At 43.3% G+C, this 16,144-nt stretch overlaps 1 protein-coding gene across 8 annotated transcripts in view; it reads left to right on the forward strand.

Annotated features, from left to right (window-relative positions):
* SNED1 (sushi, nidogen and EGF like domains 1) overlaps positions 1–16,144 on the forward strand; it is a 444,915-nt gene that overhangs the window by 206,654 nt on the left and 222,117 nt on the right. For 6 of the 8 annotated variants that reach the window (XR_014225094.1, XM_082252243.1, XM_082252240.1 and 3 more), the window contains exons 9-11: positions 9,048–9,161; positions 9,252–9,365; positions 12,678–12,791. Coding sequence is in view for 7 of the 8 variants with exons in the window: in XM_082252243.1 (XP_082108369.1) it covers positions 9,048–9,161; positions 9,252–9,365; positions 12,678–12,791 (342 nt within the window). In the remaining variant the exon portion in view is untranslated. The remainder of the gene's footprint in view (positions 1–9,047; positions 9,162–9,251; positions 9,366–12,677; positions 12,792–16,144) is intronic. The other 2 variants (XM_082252244.1, XM_082252246.1) reach the window with 1 other exon arrangement.

Genomic DNA, 16,144 nt, shown 5'->3' on the forward strand with positions numbered 1-16,144 from the left:
TGGTTTCTCGAGTGTTGTCCTTCCTTCAGGCAGGTGTCGATCAGCGTTTGGCGCTGGCTACGATCAAGGGTCAGGTGTCTGCGCTGGCCGTTCTTTTTCAACGTCCCGTGGCTTCCAACTCTTTGGTTGGCACTTTTGTTCAGGGAGTGCGGCATCTGGTACCTCCTAGGAGGGATCCTCTGCCCCCTTGGGACTTGAATCTCGTTCTATCTGTGTTACAACGTGCTCCTTTTAAACAGATCAGGGAGATCTCGTTGTCTATGTTGTCCAAAAAGGTCGCCTTTTTGGTTGCGATCACTTCGGCTCGCAGAGTGTCGGAGCTGGCGGCTTTGTCCTGCAAGTCTCCGTATCTGGTTATTCACTTGGATAAGGTGGTCTTGCGACCTAATCCTTCTTTTCTTCCGAAGCGAGTTTCGGAATTCCATCTCAATGAGGATATTGTCTTGCCTTCGCTGTGCGCGAAGCCTAAACATCTGAAAGAGGTGAGGCTGCATTCTTTGGATGTTGTTCGGGCGATTAGGGTTTACCTTAAATCGACTGAGTCTTTTCGAAAGACGGATTCTTTGTTTGTTCTTCCAGAGGGTCCTCGGAAGGGCATGGCGGCTTTGGCCTCTACCATCGCCAAATGGATCAGGCAGACCATTGAACAGGCATATGTCTTGCAGGGGAAAGTTCCCCCTATGCCTGTGAAGGCGCACTCTACTAGATCTCTGAGTATGTCTTGGGCCTGTCGTCATGGGGCTTCTGTAGCCCAGGTGTGTAAGGCGGCGACCTGGTCGACCGTACACACTTTCACAAAATTCTACAAGGTAGATGTTCAGGCATCGGCGGATGCTTCCTTTGGCCGCAAGGTTCTTAGTGCGGCAGTTCCCTTGGGTCCCTTGTTGGGACCCCTGGCTGTTGGGATACGTTTTTTATCCCCTGGTTATTTGTTTTTCCTGGGTAGTTGCTACTGTTTTTTTCCTGTAGCCCAGCTGGTTTCCTTCCTTTGGTAAGGTTCCTTTCTTTGATGCGGAGACTGCGTTGCCTTACGGCGCGGATGCGTTTCCCACCCCTCATGTTTGCACTGCTTTGGGACGTCCCCATTGTGACAAATATGAAGAGGCGGCGACTGTCGGAGGACGTAAGAGAAAACGGAATTTTTGTAAAATCTTACCTGTAAAATTCCTTTCTCTGAGTCCTCCGACAGTCGCCGCCCCGCCCCTCTTTTGGGGTTTGGTTGTATACTCTACTGCTATTCCACTGAAACTGAGATATGGTTGCAGGAAGTAGGAGGGTATTGACTGAGGGGACCACCCCTTGAGGGTGGGATATGTTAAAAGCTTTAATGTTAACATATTCTGTTGCCTAGCTACTCCTTCGGAGCAAAGTCTAATACCCCCCATTGTGACGAATATGAAGAGGCGGCGACTGTCGGAGGACTCAGAGAAAGGAATTTTACAGGTAAGATTTTACAAAAATTCTGTTTTTAGTGCCTATTTTATTTCCTTTCTTGTAAAGATCTAAATCTAGATAGTTGACCTCTTCCCGACTGCTGTCTGCTGAAAATGTAATTCCGTATTTGTTATAATTGATGTCTTCCATAAAATCCTGTAATGACTCAGTAGATCCCTTCCAGATTATTATTATGTCGTCTATATACCTTCTATAGAAGAGCAGTTCTTTCTTACGGTGATGGTAGATCTGTTCGTTTTCCCAATTACTCATAAACATATTAGCAACGCTAGGAGCGTATTTGGCTCCCATTGCTACTCCTTTGGTTTGCATATAGTATTTTCCTTTATACCAGAAGTAGTTGTGGCCCATTGCTAGTTCCAGGCCTTCCAGGATGTAGGCTATTTGTATTTGCTTCATATCTGTATGTTCTTTTAAGGCCCATTCCACTGCTTCCAGTCCATCCTTCTGTATGATGTTCGTGTACAATGAGTTGACGTCAATGGTGGCCATTATATCTCCATCCTCTATATCCAGATCTATTAGTTCTGAGATTAATTCTCTACTATCACGTAGGTAAGATTTTCCTTTTTGAACTACTGGTTGTAAAAATACATCCAGGTATTCGCCCAGTCTTGAAAACAGCAAATTTATTCCGCTAATTATGGGCCTACCCAGTAGTGATTGCTGGTTTTTATGTATTTTAGGAACATAATAAATGACTGGGGTCTTGCCACTTTCTGTAAATAGGTATTTAGCTTCTTTCTTGTTTAAAATCCCTTTTTATTTTCCTTTTTTAATGTAATTCTTGAGTTTTTTCTCCAATCCTTTTTTAGGGTTATGTTGTAGTTGTTTGTATGTCCCTTCTATTTTTAAAAGCCTTTCCATCTCTTTTTCGTAGTCTTCCTTGTTGATGATGACCAGTCCCCCTCCTTTGTCTGCTGGTCTGATGACTACGTTTCTTTTTTTCTCTAATTCCTTAATGGTGTCCCATATATATTTTTGTGTGATTTCTTTTTAATATGCATATTCTTTATATCCTCTGTGACCATTGTTAAAAACTTCTATGCTTTCTCCTCCTTTAGGGTTAAAAACTGATTAATTTTTTAAAAACGTGTGTCTATATTTAGTCTCTTCTTCATTGTTATTAATGATTGTTTTTGTGCTATAAAACTTCTTAATATTTAATTTCCTTATAAATTTTTGAAGATCAATAAATGTATTGAATTTGTCCAGTTTCTTATCTGGAGCATATTTCAGGCCTAAATCCAATATTTTGTACTCCTCTTCATTAAAATTGGTATCACTAAGATTAAAAATTAAAAAATGTTGGAAAGAAAAAGATGGGGCTTTGCAGGCCAGTGGGAGTAGAAGGATCAGACAAAAAAACAGTTTATAAAACCAAATAACATTTTATTAGTACATAAGATAAAACGCATGGACCGCCATGCATAGTAGGTGCAATTAGACTAACATTCAAATAAATAAAATCAAGCAGGATGGGTCATTAGCAACATAGAAATACATCCCATAAGGGGAACAAAATCAAAGAGCCTGTGTAGGATGGAGAGTAGGTCTCACGATGGAATCGGTCAATGTAGGTCCCCAGCAAGCCGACGCGTTTCGCTCAAGGCTTCCTCAGGGCCTGAGAGACCATGACAGACCGGTATTTCCTTGTTGATAATGACTCAGAGTAGATGACAGGGTTGTGACGACACAGATACTGAATAAGAATTACTGCTTCCGTATTTAAGATGTAAACTCCATGTTGGCGTACATATACATTCTATTTATGCTGGATTCAAAAGTTTGGATCCTCGTATACCATAAGGGGGAGGCTTATAATCTCCACTGTTGGTAGTTACCTGGGAATCAACGACTACCCGTACCCTCTCCCTGATGTATTCCAAATTGTGGATACTCAGCATTGGGTATACAAAATCTATTATGGTATAGGGATGGCCTCAAACGGACAAGGGCAGGCACATTTTATGTGGTCATAGAGGGCATCATAGTTCAGACCTAGAGATCCCGGGAAAACAGCGGTGAATACCTATTTCTAATGCAATGATGGCTCCAGGCAGGAGAAGACATGCATATATATATATCACTATATTTGCTAGAAGGGATAGTACGTCCCGAGCTCCATAGGCCCTTAGTAACTGCAGTACGCCAGCAACCTCATATACCCATATATGAGGTAAAATTTAATTATGCTATTTACTACCATGTAGGGTACTCCCTATATGTGGTAAAATTAAGTTATGCTATTTATTATTAATTACTATATAAGCTCTGCTACCATCTCCTCAATACGTTTACAAACATGACATGAGACACTATACTTCTCCTCCGATTTTCATTACTACAGTACATTTATCCAAATGTCTTATAATCCCTCCTCCTCATTAATGTTAGATACATTAATTTTAATATTAAATTAATCACATAATTTATTAATTGATTTGATATTATTATTTGTTGTTTTATCATTTATTTGTTGTTTTATTAAAGTATATTGTGTTTATTTATTAATGGTATATTTGCTATGTGGCGGACCATATACTACGGTGTAACATCAGCCAACCCACGATCCCCATTAAAGTTTACGTCAATTAAAAATACGGGGTCCCGTAATAGATGTATAATCCAAGTTGAAGTCCTCAACTACAAAATAAACGGATAATAGATTACGGCTCCGTAAGAATAAAACTAATTGGCGATGGTAACGGCTTCAACAAAATGGCCGCGGCGCAAAGGATCAATGGGGCTGCCTAGCTACCAAACGGTATATAAGCGGGAGTGAGACGGAGTGACGTAGCTCCTGATGACGTCAATGCTGACGAAACGCGTTGGGTGGCACCATGCGTCACTCCGTCACTTCCGCTAGTGTGGTTCCGAGGACTGGAATGCATAGTAACCCGGAGATCCGGCCTGCACGCTTACCGAGCGGGCCAACGGTTTGTCACAATCTTCACTGTAAGTGGATATTTTATTTATTAAATATTACCTTTGAACTACTACACTATGGTTGGTCTATTTTCCTTCTTGTGGGGCACCGTTTGAGAGAAACCCGGTTACACCAGGAAGGGACCGAGTTGTTAGCGTGGAGGCATCCATACAACCTGGACCTGACCTAGATCCATAGGCAAGGAAAGACTCACAGAGGGATATCGCAGGATCTCCAAAAAACCATCTATATTGCTGTGCAGAGCTCGCTACCCCTTTTCAGGGGAAAGCATTGTGGTGAGTGCATTTCTTATAGGGGCACTGGATCACCGCACCGTGCACAGCTGAGTAAGGATTAAAAGCACAGGAATATCGCATCACTTTCCCTTTTGGTTTCTTATACACTTGGGACACTAGCACTACCTTAGGCTTCTACTTGAACTTCTTATTGAACTTTAGCGGCTGCTAGTGGATATTAGAACTTTGCAATATATTTTTGTCTGATTTATGCAATATTTATTTATTCACTTATCCATTATACTTGGAATTTTTTGGGATATGTATTTGTTCTCCAGTTTGACACTACAGCACTTTACATTTATCTACGCACTTTTATATAACATGCTCAGCATTCGCATGATTTCTTGCTTTTAATATATTTTATTATACAACTGTATTTCACACATTTGGCACATTGAGCACTATAGCACTGTAATTATTTAGCTGAGCATAATTTCAATATATCACTCAGTATATATTCAATTTTGGCACTGAGCACCAAAGCACTTTATATTTAATTTTTTGTATATTTTAGCTGTATAATTTAAGCCGTGTGTATATACATATATATATATATATATATATATATATATATAAGTATGTCGTTTTTGGTATTATATGCATAACACCACTGTAGACACATTTCCAGTGGTTTAGAACAATACAATAGACATCAGAAGTAGCGCCCATACCCTATAACACCCATATATCATACCTTACTTCTCACTCTGATGTGAAGTATTTTAGGGAGGCTGCAAACTTCAGGTTTCATTCAAGGAATTTTTTGAGATAGTTTCCCATATCTGCGCGGGATTAACATACTACTTTAGGCCTCACATCATGTTGCACCAGAAGTAGTCTGCAGAGCGGCTTCCTGGTCTTCTGTTAATACGTTTATGACACATTATTGTGTGAAGCCAGCCTCCTTATCTTCAGTTAATTTTGGCTTGACTGTTTTGTCTGCTAATAATTTGAAGTAAAAATTTCCTTGTTAAAGCATTCCCACCCGTGTGGCTTGGGCTAGTTATTTCCCACACTTAGGCTGCCATGGAGACTGTCAGGAAAACTGAAAATTCCTATCAGATACTTACCGTAATTTTCCTTTCCTGATGGTCTCTATGGCAGCCGGAGTTCTCACCCTCTGGTCTGGGATTCGGCTAAGATATGGAACACTGGCTGTACCTGCAAGCTGAAATTTATAGAGGGCAGTCCTATACCATTGGAGAGAAGGCGGGGTTAACCCACACGTAGGCTGCCATGGAGACCATCAGGAAAGGAAAATTATGGTAAGTATCTGATAGGAATTTTCCGTTTTTATACTTTTTGGTCTAAAACATATCCAATATTTTTTTTTTTTTTAAATCTAATTTCTTTATACATTTTGGCAAAAATGTATTCTGCTACATGTCTTTGGTAGAAAAAAAACACCATTAAGTGTATATTGATTGGCTTGCATGAAAGTTATGGTGTCTACGAACTATAGTATATACAGTGGGGATCGAAAGTTTTGGCACCCAGGGTAAAAAATTGCACTAATGTGCATAAAGAAGCCAAGGAAAGATGGAAAAATCTCCGAAAGGCATTAAATTACAGATTAGACAATCTTATATGTCAACAAAAGTTAGATTTTATTTCCATCATTGACACTTTCAAAATTACAGAAAACAAAAAAATGGCGTCTGCAAAAGTTTGGGCACCCTGCATAAATTATAGCATGCACTGCCCCCTTGCAAGGCTGAGACCTGCCAGTATCATGGATTGTTCTCAATCATCGTCTGGGAAGACCAGGTGATGTCAATCTCAAAGGTTTTAAATGCCCAGACTCATCTGACCTTGCCCCAACAATCAGCACCATGGGATCTTCTAAGCAGTTGTCTAGAAATGGGAAACTGAAAATAGTTGACGCTCACAAAGCTGGAGAAGGCTATAAGAAGATAGCAAAGCGTTTTCAGATGTCAATATCCTCTGTTCGGAATGTATTTAAGAAATGGCAGTCATCAGGAACAGTGGAAGTTAAAGCAAGATCTGGAAGACCAAGAAAAATATCAGAAAGAACAGCTCGCAGGATTGTGATAAAAACAATTCAAAACCCACGTTTGACTGCACGATCCCTCCAGAAAGATCTGGCAGACACTGGAGTTGTGGTACACTATTCCACTATAAAGAGATACTTGTACAAATATGGTCTTCATGAAAGAGTCATCAGAAGAAAACCTCTTCTATGTCCTCACCACAAAAATCAGCGTTTGAACTTTGCAAATGAACATATAGACAAGCCTGATGCATTTTGGAAACAAGTTCTGTGGACCGATGAGGTTAAAATTGAACTTTTTGGCCGGAATGAGCAAAGGTACGTTTGGAGAATAAGGGGCACAGAATTTAATGAAAAGAACCTCTGTCCAACTGTTAAGCATGGGGGTGGATCAATCATGCTTTGGGGTTGTATTGCAGCCAGTGGCACAGGGAACATCTCACGAGTAGAAGGAAAAATGGATTCAATAAAATTTCAGCAAATTTTGGATGGTAACTTGATGCCATCTGTGAAAAAGCTGAAGTTAAAGAGAGGATGGCTTCTACAAATGGATAATGATCCTAAACACACCTCGAAATCCACGAGGGATTACATCAAGAGGCGTAAACTGAAGGTTTTGCCATGGCCTTCACAATCTCCTGACCTCAACATAATTGAAAATCTATGGATAGACCTTAAAAGAGCAGTGCATGACAGACAGCCCAGAAATCTCAAAGAACTGGAAGACTTTTGTAAGGAAGAATGGGCTAAGATACCTCAAACAAGAATTGAAAGACTCTTGGCTGGCTACAAAAAGCGTTTACAAGCTGTGAAACTTGCCAAAGGGGGCAGTACAAGATATTAACTCTGCAGGGTGCCCAAACTTTTGCAGACGCCATTTTTTTGTTTTCTGTTATTTTGAAAGTGTAAATGGTGGAAATAAAATCTAACTTTTGTTGACATATTATAAGATTGTCTAATCTGTAATTTGATGCCTTTTGGAGATTTTTCCATCTTTCCTTGGCTTCTTTATGCACATTAATACAAATTTTTATCTGGGGTGCCCAAACTTTTGATCCCCACTGTATATATACTGTAATGTTTTTTTATTATACTAATAATGGTGGCGATTAATGACTTATAGTGGGACTGCAATAGTTCAGTGGGCTATCTGACACTAACTGACGATAGGAAGGAACTTAATAACTGCCACTGACATCTCCAGAGACACCATTACAGTGATCAATGCTAGAAATATACACTGTCACTGTACTAATGACACTGGCTGGAAAGGGGTTAACATTCAGGGCGATCAAGGGGTTATAAGTGTCCCTAACAATGAGTAGTATGTGTGCTGTGTGCTGTTTTTACCAAGCAATGTACTGGTTTTTACTCCATGCTTTGCAGGGAGAAAAAAAAAACAATACATCGCTGCTGTATGAAGAGAGCCCTGTGTTTTACGACATAGAGCTCTCTTCTATCATTTGCTGAGCCAATCAGACGGTGTTGGCCATAAATCATTGTTGCAGCGAATGGCAGCATAGTCTTCCGGGTCCACGCGCATGCACGAGCCGACCCAAAAGAAAGCCACGATGTACAGGTACGTGATTGTGCCTGTGCAAGCTGACCTGTCACAGGTAACGTACTGCGGCAGGTCAGCAAGCAGTTAATGCCTTTAATTTTAAAAAAATAGTGTGCTATTCCACTGTATTTATGTGTAGCCCACCTCTCTATGATTAAGCCCTAATTGGATGAAATGTACTAGAGGAGCAGTCCTAGAGCAGAGACTTTTACTGCCGTGTCTTTGGATGTTTTTTTATAACAAACAAGGACGTTTGTGATATCCTGAGTGCATTGGCTTTTCTTTCTGTTTCTGTTTTTAGCCCATATTTCAGTAATGTTATTGTTTACCCTGACATGAGTTAGGAATTACATTTTTCACATTGTGTCATGAATTGTGAAGAATTGTGCCCCATCATTAGTTTCAGTGGGAAGACTAGTGCCCCATTGTTGTGGTCAGTGGTAAGAATAGTGCCCTATTGTTGATGCCAGCAGCAGGATTTATATCCCACTGAGAAATTGCCATAAAATAAATATGATAGCTTCAGTATGACCTGGAACAAGCATAGGAAAAATAAATTTTTACTTACTGAAGTTCATTTGCTAGATTTTTTTTCTGAGTCTGCAACTCAGAAGTGAAGGAGCCATGTACAGCCAGGCAAAATGCAATTCCAAAGAAAATCCCAAAAAAATACATTTATGTTTTTGGTTGTAATATAGCAAAAATGTGGAAATTATCAAGGGGTATGAAACTATGAATACTTTTTCCAAGACACTGTAAGTCCCCGCTGACTATCAATGTTTTTGTTCTTAGAAATCAGACCTTGTTCCTCATTCCCTTGTTTAAATAAAGCGACCTGTGTGGAGTCAGGAATTACATACACTTGTTCCTGCCCTCCTTGGTTCACAGGAGCCCACTGTGAGAATGGTAAGCATCTGAAACTAAAAGTCATATTTGGTTTCTGTTAGTAGGCAGTTTTGCATTCACTTGCTTATTATCTCTGATATCTGTTTCTAGAGATTAGACCCTGCTTATCAAATCCATGTGAGAACGGGGCAACATGTGAAGATCTCGGTGATACATACAGCTGTCTATGTACCAGAGGGTTTACAGGGATGAACTGTGAAACAGGTCAGAAGATTTTAAGTAATATATGATCTAGTACTGTTGGTTGGAATGTATGGTAGGCAGTTAGCTCTCAGCGAACTACACTCTTCCCTCCATGGTGATATTAAAGAAATCCTGCCATAAGAGAAATATGTTACATAGTTAGTCAGGTTGAAAAAAAGACACAAGGCAATCTGGCTTAACCAATAAAAAACAAAAAAAGTAAAGAAAACCCAACCATACAATTCTAAATACACAATCCAATACCCGCAGTTGATCCAGAGGAAGGCGAAAAACCCCATCAAAGCATGATCCAATTTGCTACAGAGGCAATCAGATCTTCCATGGATGAACTTTACCTATAAATATTAGTATCTATTTATATTATGTACACCTAGGAATGAATCCAGGCCTTTTTTAAAGCAATCTAGTGAGCTAGCCAGAACCACCTCTGGAGGGAGTCTATTCCACATTTTCACAGCTCTTACGGTGAAACCTTTCCGTATTTGGAGACAAAATCTGTTTTTCTCTAGCTGTAAAGAGTGCCCCCTTGTCCTCTGTGTTGACCTTAAATTCAATAACTCCACACCAAGTTCACAATATGGACCCCTTATGTATGTATACATGTTGATCATATCCCCCCTAATCTCCTCTTCTCAAGAGAAAATAAATTCAGTTTCTCTAACTTTTCCTCATAGCTGAGCTCCGCCATGCCTCTTATCAGTTCGGTTGCCCTTCTCTGCACTTTTTCCAGTTCCCCAATATCCTTTTTAGGAACTGGTGCCCAAAACTGAACTGCATATTCCAAATGAGGTCTTACTAATGATTTGTACAGGGGCGAAATTCTCTCTCTCTCTCTCTCTCTCTGGAGTCCATGCCTCGGTTAATACAAGAAATTACTTTGTTGCTTTGAAAGCCGCAGCTTTGCATTGCATGCATTTATTAAGCTTAGGATCTACCAGAACACCCGAATCCTTCTCTGCTATGGATTCCTCCAGTTCTATTCCCCCTAGTATGTATGATGCATGCATATTCTTAGCCCCCAAGTGCATAACTTTACATTGATCAACATTAAACCTCATTTGCCACATAGTTGCCCAATGAAACAGTGCATTAAGGTCAGCTTGTAAGTTGGAGACATCCTGTAAGGAAGTTATTCCACTGCAAAGCTTGGTGTCATCTGCAAAGACTGAAATTGTACTTTTAATCCCAGACCCTATATCATTTATAAAGATATTAAAAAGTAAGGGTCCCAACACATGTTAGCTTCAGTATGACCTGGAACAAGCATAGGAAAAAGGAATTCTTACTTACTAAAGTTCATTTGCTGGATGTTTGTTCTGAGTCTGCAACTCAGAAGTAAAGGAGCCACGTACAGCCAGGCAAAATGCAATTCCAGAGGGAAGAGAGCAGTGGCAGCCACCAAATTTCACTTAGAGTGGTAATTAACCAAAAACCAAAAATATATTATATTGCAGCTTACCAATCAATAAGTGTGGTGGCTGCATTTGTTTTCTTTTCTTTGCCATTTGCCCCCTATTTGCACCTGGTGATCTAGCCTATCGGACAAACGGAGGAAAACTTTATTCAACCCCTCTCCCTATGTGCGGGTCCAATCCCCATGGAGGAACCCCCAAGGTGGCCCAGCAGATCCATGACAGTCAGCAGCATGAATTATCCAGCATAGTCGCCCCCTGCACCACATACTAAAGTAGATAACCTTAGAAACAGAACAGAAACAGAAGGGGAGAGAAAAAGCGGTGCTCCCGGTGGAGCCGCCAAAGAGCAGAGACAAGAAGAAAGAGTAAAGGAGGAAAGCCAGCCTGGAAGAAACATGGCCACGGAGAAGGCAGTTCACCATGGGGGAGTCATTGGGTCTGAAAGAACACCACACATACCCCACTCGCCCAGCCCAAGTACACTAAACGTTAGGGATCTCTTCCGAATAGAACATCCACCCTGTCCAGGTATCCATGAAGCGAGACTACAGCCCCTGTAGGGACAACACCCTTCTCTCCGCTTCCATTACCCAATTCACCTCCCGTTTCCATTCAGCCAGGGTGGGGCATGTGGTCTGTTTCCAATGCCTCGGAATCAGGCACTTGGCAGCGTTCAACAAAAACAGGACGACACTACCTTTATATCTCTTAATCGTGGAGTAGGTATCGTGAAAGAGGTACTGGAGCTGGGTGCGTTCGGGAGGGGTGATACCCAATTTCTGAATCCAGGGGTGAACAGCATCCCAGAAAGGTTTAAGGATCGGACATTCCCACCAAATATGGAGGAACGTACCCTACTGGCTGCAGCCCCTCCAACAGTGAGAATCAGCATTAGGGAACATCCGTGTCAGCTTTGAGGGCGTCCTATACCATCGGGATAGGAATTTGTAGGAGGATTCTTGAATTCTGGTACTAATAGAAGAAACGTGGACCAGATGCAAAATTTTTGTCAGCTGCTGGGGGGAGAATTCTATGCCCAACTCTCTCTCCCAATCCCGAACATAGTAAGGGACCTATGAGAAACTGTGCCAAGGACCAGTTTGTACATATGAGAAAGTAGATGTCGAGAGTCCAGGGGTTGGGCAAACCACTTCTCCAGAGAGGGGGGGGGGGCGGTAGGGAGTTTGGCCATTAAGTCAGCTGTCTTTGACGCCAAGCGGACATAGGAAAGTCCCTGAAGCGATCTCGTACAGCAATCAACGATAATAGCTGTCCAGATTTGCCACAGAACGTCTTCCCGTCGTCCCCCCAGGTCCCGAAAAATTAAGAGTCCTCGCCGGGTTGAAACCAAGGAAATCCACCCAAGGGAGCAAGAGGGGAAACCCGGAGGAAAAATCTTCCCCCCGCATTGAGTCCATCCCATATTCGGAGGGTGGTTCTCATCAGCGGAGAGGTCCACTCAGAGAGCCCTCTGCTGTTCACTGGGACCCACGGCACGCCCGCCAAGTTCCTACCTGCCAAGGTTTTATCCAGGGGCACCCAGGATTTGGTGGTGGTATCGTTAGCCCAAATCAACAAGCGGACTAGGGCCATAGCTTTATAGTACTAAGAGACGTCAGTCAAACCCACCCCACCTTCTTTCTTCTGTCTCCTAAGAATGGTATGAGCCAGTCGAGGGTTTTGCCATGCAACTAACTTAAGGAAGGATTGTCAAAGTCGTTTAAAAAACAGTTGAGGCAACTGTATGGGTACAGTGTTGAGGAGGTATAACCAGTGGCTATTCTAATGGCTAATTAGACACCTAGAAAAACTTGTTGACCTCCCATATATTTGGTATTGACCAGACTGTTACCGACTGAAGTGTATAACTTTTCTCCTACTCACATTTTACCCACAGAACTAAAGCCGTGCTCTTCTTCCCCATGTCTAAATGGTGGCCTTTGTAAGGATGTAGGCTCTAGTTACAGCTGTTTCTGCCTGCTCGGGTTCACTGGACAATGGTGTGAGACCGGTGAGATGTTCTAATTTGCATTTGCATTTGTTTATACTATATTTTCATATGTCTAGAATAGATAAAATGGCCTTCCTGGTATATAATTGACATAGATATAATCTCTTCCTTTTCTCTTATGAGAAGAACTTTATTCAAATGGAAAAACAATGCTGTTTTAAAATGTGGAACTTTTTCACCCAATTCAACTCACAAATAGAATAAGAGAAGTTCATATTACATCTTGAGAGCTTAGACTTTTTTCTGGTCTTGGCGTGCTTATTTATGACATGCTGATGAGGAGTAGGCACACACAGCTTTTATTTTTTTCCCTCGTAACTTATTGAAACTTTCTGTATCTTTCCAGAAAAATTCCCTTTTCTCTATCTTCCATCGACAGACGCAGCCTCATCTCTATGAGCTGAGTGGGTTTACGCTCCTCCTATCAGGAGTAGTCTAGGCAGGAAAATTTGAAAACACATGCCCAGGGGGCTGTCCCTCCAGGCATAAACTTTTCTGCCTAGAGAAGTAGACCTAGGTTTCCTGCTGGGACTCCGGTCTCAGTTTTTTTTATTCTTTTCAGAATATTTTCTTTTATTTCTCTTTACTCACTTGCTATCTAGTGTTCAGGGAGGTATTTCCTGGTAATCTACAAGCAACGATGCCGGCTGGGGCTTCGGACTGGATTATCTAAATCCTTATGGTCCCCCCAGTCTGTCCTACCAGCGTGAGCAGGTTATAGTTCCTAGGCCTAGCCACGACGGTGCCCCCTTGTCCAGAGGGGGACGAGCCTGTGAGCGGAGGCCTCGCTGGGACGCAACGACCTGGAACGCCCTGAGTTGCAGCATACCCCTTGGCTGGCAGCACCCCTATTTCGGGTTGGAGGCAGTCTGCCCGGAGCGGAGCCCACCGGTCCATGGTATGGTGAGTAACTGTGCCCCCCTTGCCCCTGCTGGCCTTGGGGGGATGTGGGCTCTCCCCTGGGGATAATGGGATTGTGCCTCCCAAGAGATCCCCCTGGTCTGCCTGGTGCCCGGTCTGTGTGACCTTCCCTCTCCCTGTCCTTGCGGGGACTGTGTGTCGGAAATGCTTTGGCACTCGGGGGGGGGGCATGGTACCTTGGGCTTGCTGGTCCCTGTTGTGGTTCCTGAGGCCTTCATGTGTCAGTCCCTAGCCACATGGTGCGCCGTGGGCACCGCTATCTTAGGTGTGGTCAATGGAATTTTTTCCCTATAAACTTGTATGGGGCAGCCATTTTCCCTGCAGGTTCCTATTGTTTTGTATGTGCATCCATCTTTGTGTAGCCCTGTTGCTATGCTTGGCAGTGTATCCCTATTAGGCGACATCACTTCCTGTGTGGTCATTTCCTGCTGCTGAGCCAAGGTCACTTCCTGCTTCTCTCTCCATGCTGTGGAAGATTCAGGAGGCTGTTTGTCTGAGGTGGTAAAGTATTGAGGGTCCCTGCGGGCATATCCTTGCACTTTATGCGATCAGTTTGGTTTAAAGGGGCTCCCTGCAGACCGCTGTGATCATTGGTGGATACCGCGATCGGCGTTCTTAAAGCTACAGTACTCTGTTTTTTGCAAATTGCACTATAGAGTCCCAAACTGGAATTTCACCCTCAGACCTACTCTGTGCGACTCCCGGACAGTCCGGATCACAGTCGCTGGCCTCGATTTCAGCTGCCCTGGAAAGCCTGGCGACTAACGTTGATTTAGTCATGAAAAAGGTTGATAGCCGTAAACGGCCACTGCCTTCTCCATCTGCGGAGGTGTCCTCTGCTTCAGATGCTAATGTTGTTGCCCCAGATGCTCCCCTTCTTGAGGGGTTGCTGTCCTCGCGGTCAGATGGTGAAGAGGACCTGTCCTCTTCAGCTGCAGCGCGGGAACGTGCTTTGGTGGAAGCCCTGATTATTTCAGTGTGGGATACTTTAAAATTGGCTGATGAGCCAACGCCGGCAGGGACGCGGGTGGCTTTTGGCTCCCAGAAGTCTCCAAAAGTTGACAGGGTTTTCCCTTGTCCCGACACTTTTCACGATATTGTGAATGACCAATGTTTGCACGTTAAGCACGTGTTAGTTGTGCCAAAACTCTTTAAAGGCAGATATCCTTTTGCTGGAAAGGTTTTCAACAGTTGGACGGTACCACCTAAAGTGGACCAGCCTGTTTTCAGATTAAACAAATCTACTCTTGTGCCTGTGGAGGATTCCCCAGGTTTTACAGATCCAGTGGACAGGTGGGTGGAATCCCTTTGCTGCCATCTTCACGTGCTGGCCAGTTCCATTTTGAAACCGTTTTTTGTGTCTGTGCTAGTCTCACAGATGGTGACAGAATGGATTAGGGGTTTGCGGGAGTCTTTGGACCCCGAGACTGTCCCACCGGAACAGCTGGACCTGTTGGACCAGGTGATCCAGGCTCTGGTGTTCCTGTGTGATGTGTCTATGGATGCGGCTCCCCTGGTGGCCAGGGGCTCGGCCATGGGCATTGTTTTAAGGTGCATGGTCTGGTTGAAGAGCAAGTCGACTGATAAAGCTTCCAAAAAAGCCTTAGCTGATCTCCCCTTTCTGTGAGACAGGTTGTTTGGTGACCCATTAGATGAGTTGATCAAGGGCCTGACTGGCAGGTAGAGTACTTTTCTTCCTCAATCCTCCAAGGGTAAGACACCCCGTACTAAGCGGGGTCCCTCCTTTTCTGCTCATAAACAGTTTTTTCGTGCCTCTGGGGCGCAAGACAAAGCCGCTCAGAACTTCTGGAAGTGCTAAGAAACCCTGGGGCAAGTCCAAGGCCGGTCCGTACGGTGCTGCAGACAAGTCCTCTTCAGCATGATGGGGCACCCTCACCCGTCTTAGGGGTGGGGGGACGTCTGCACCTTCATTCAGGACAAAAAGGTTCGCAAACTAGTTTGTTCCGGGTACAAGATCGAATTCTGGTCCCGGCCAGGGGACAGGTTTTTTCAGTCAAATCTTCACCTGTCTCCAAAGTGTTTGAAGGATCTGCGGGAGGCTGTGCGAGATCTCCTGGGCCAAGGGATGATTGTGCCAGTTCCCCAACAGGAATGCTCTCAAGGTTTCTATTCAAACCTGTTCACCGTGCCCAGAAAGGAGTGCAAGGTGCATCCAATCCTGGACCTCAAGGCTCTGAACTGCTTTGTGCAGGTGCAGAAATTCCAAATGGATTCCCTTCGGTCGTGGGGGCATCTTTGAATCAGGGGGATTTTCTGGCTTCCATCGATCTCAAAGATGCGTATCTCTACGTACCCATATTCGAGGGACATCAGTGATTCCTTCGCTTCACGGTGGCAGAGGAACACTTTCAATTCGTGGTATTACCCTTTGGTCTCACTTCGGCTCCCAGAGTTTTTTCCAAGGTCCTAGC

Source organism: Pelophylax lessonae (genome assembly GCF_965119305.1).
Source record: "Pelophylax lessonae genome assembly, chromosome: 3".
Classification (NCBI taxonomy): domain Eukaryota; kingdom Metazoa; phylum Chordata; class Amphibia; order Anura; family Ranidae; genus Pelophylax; species Pelophylax lessonae.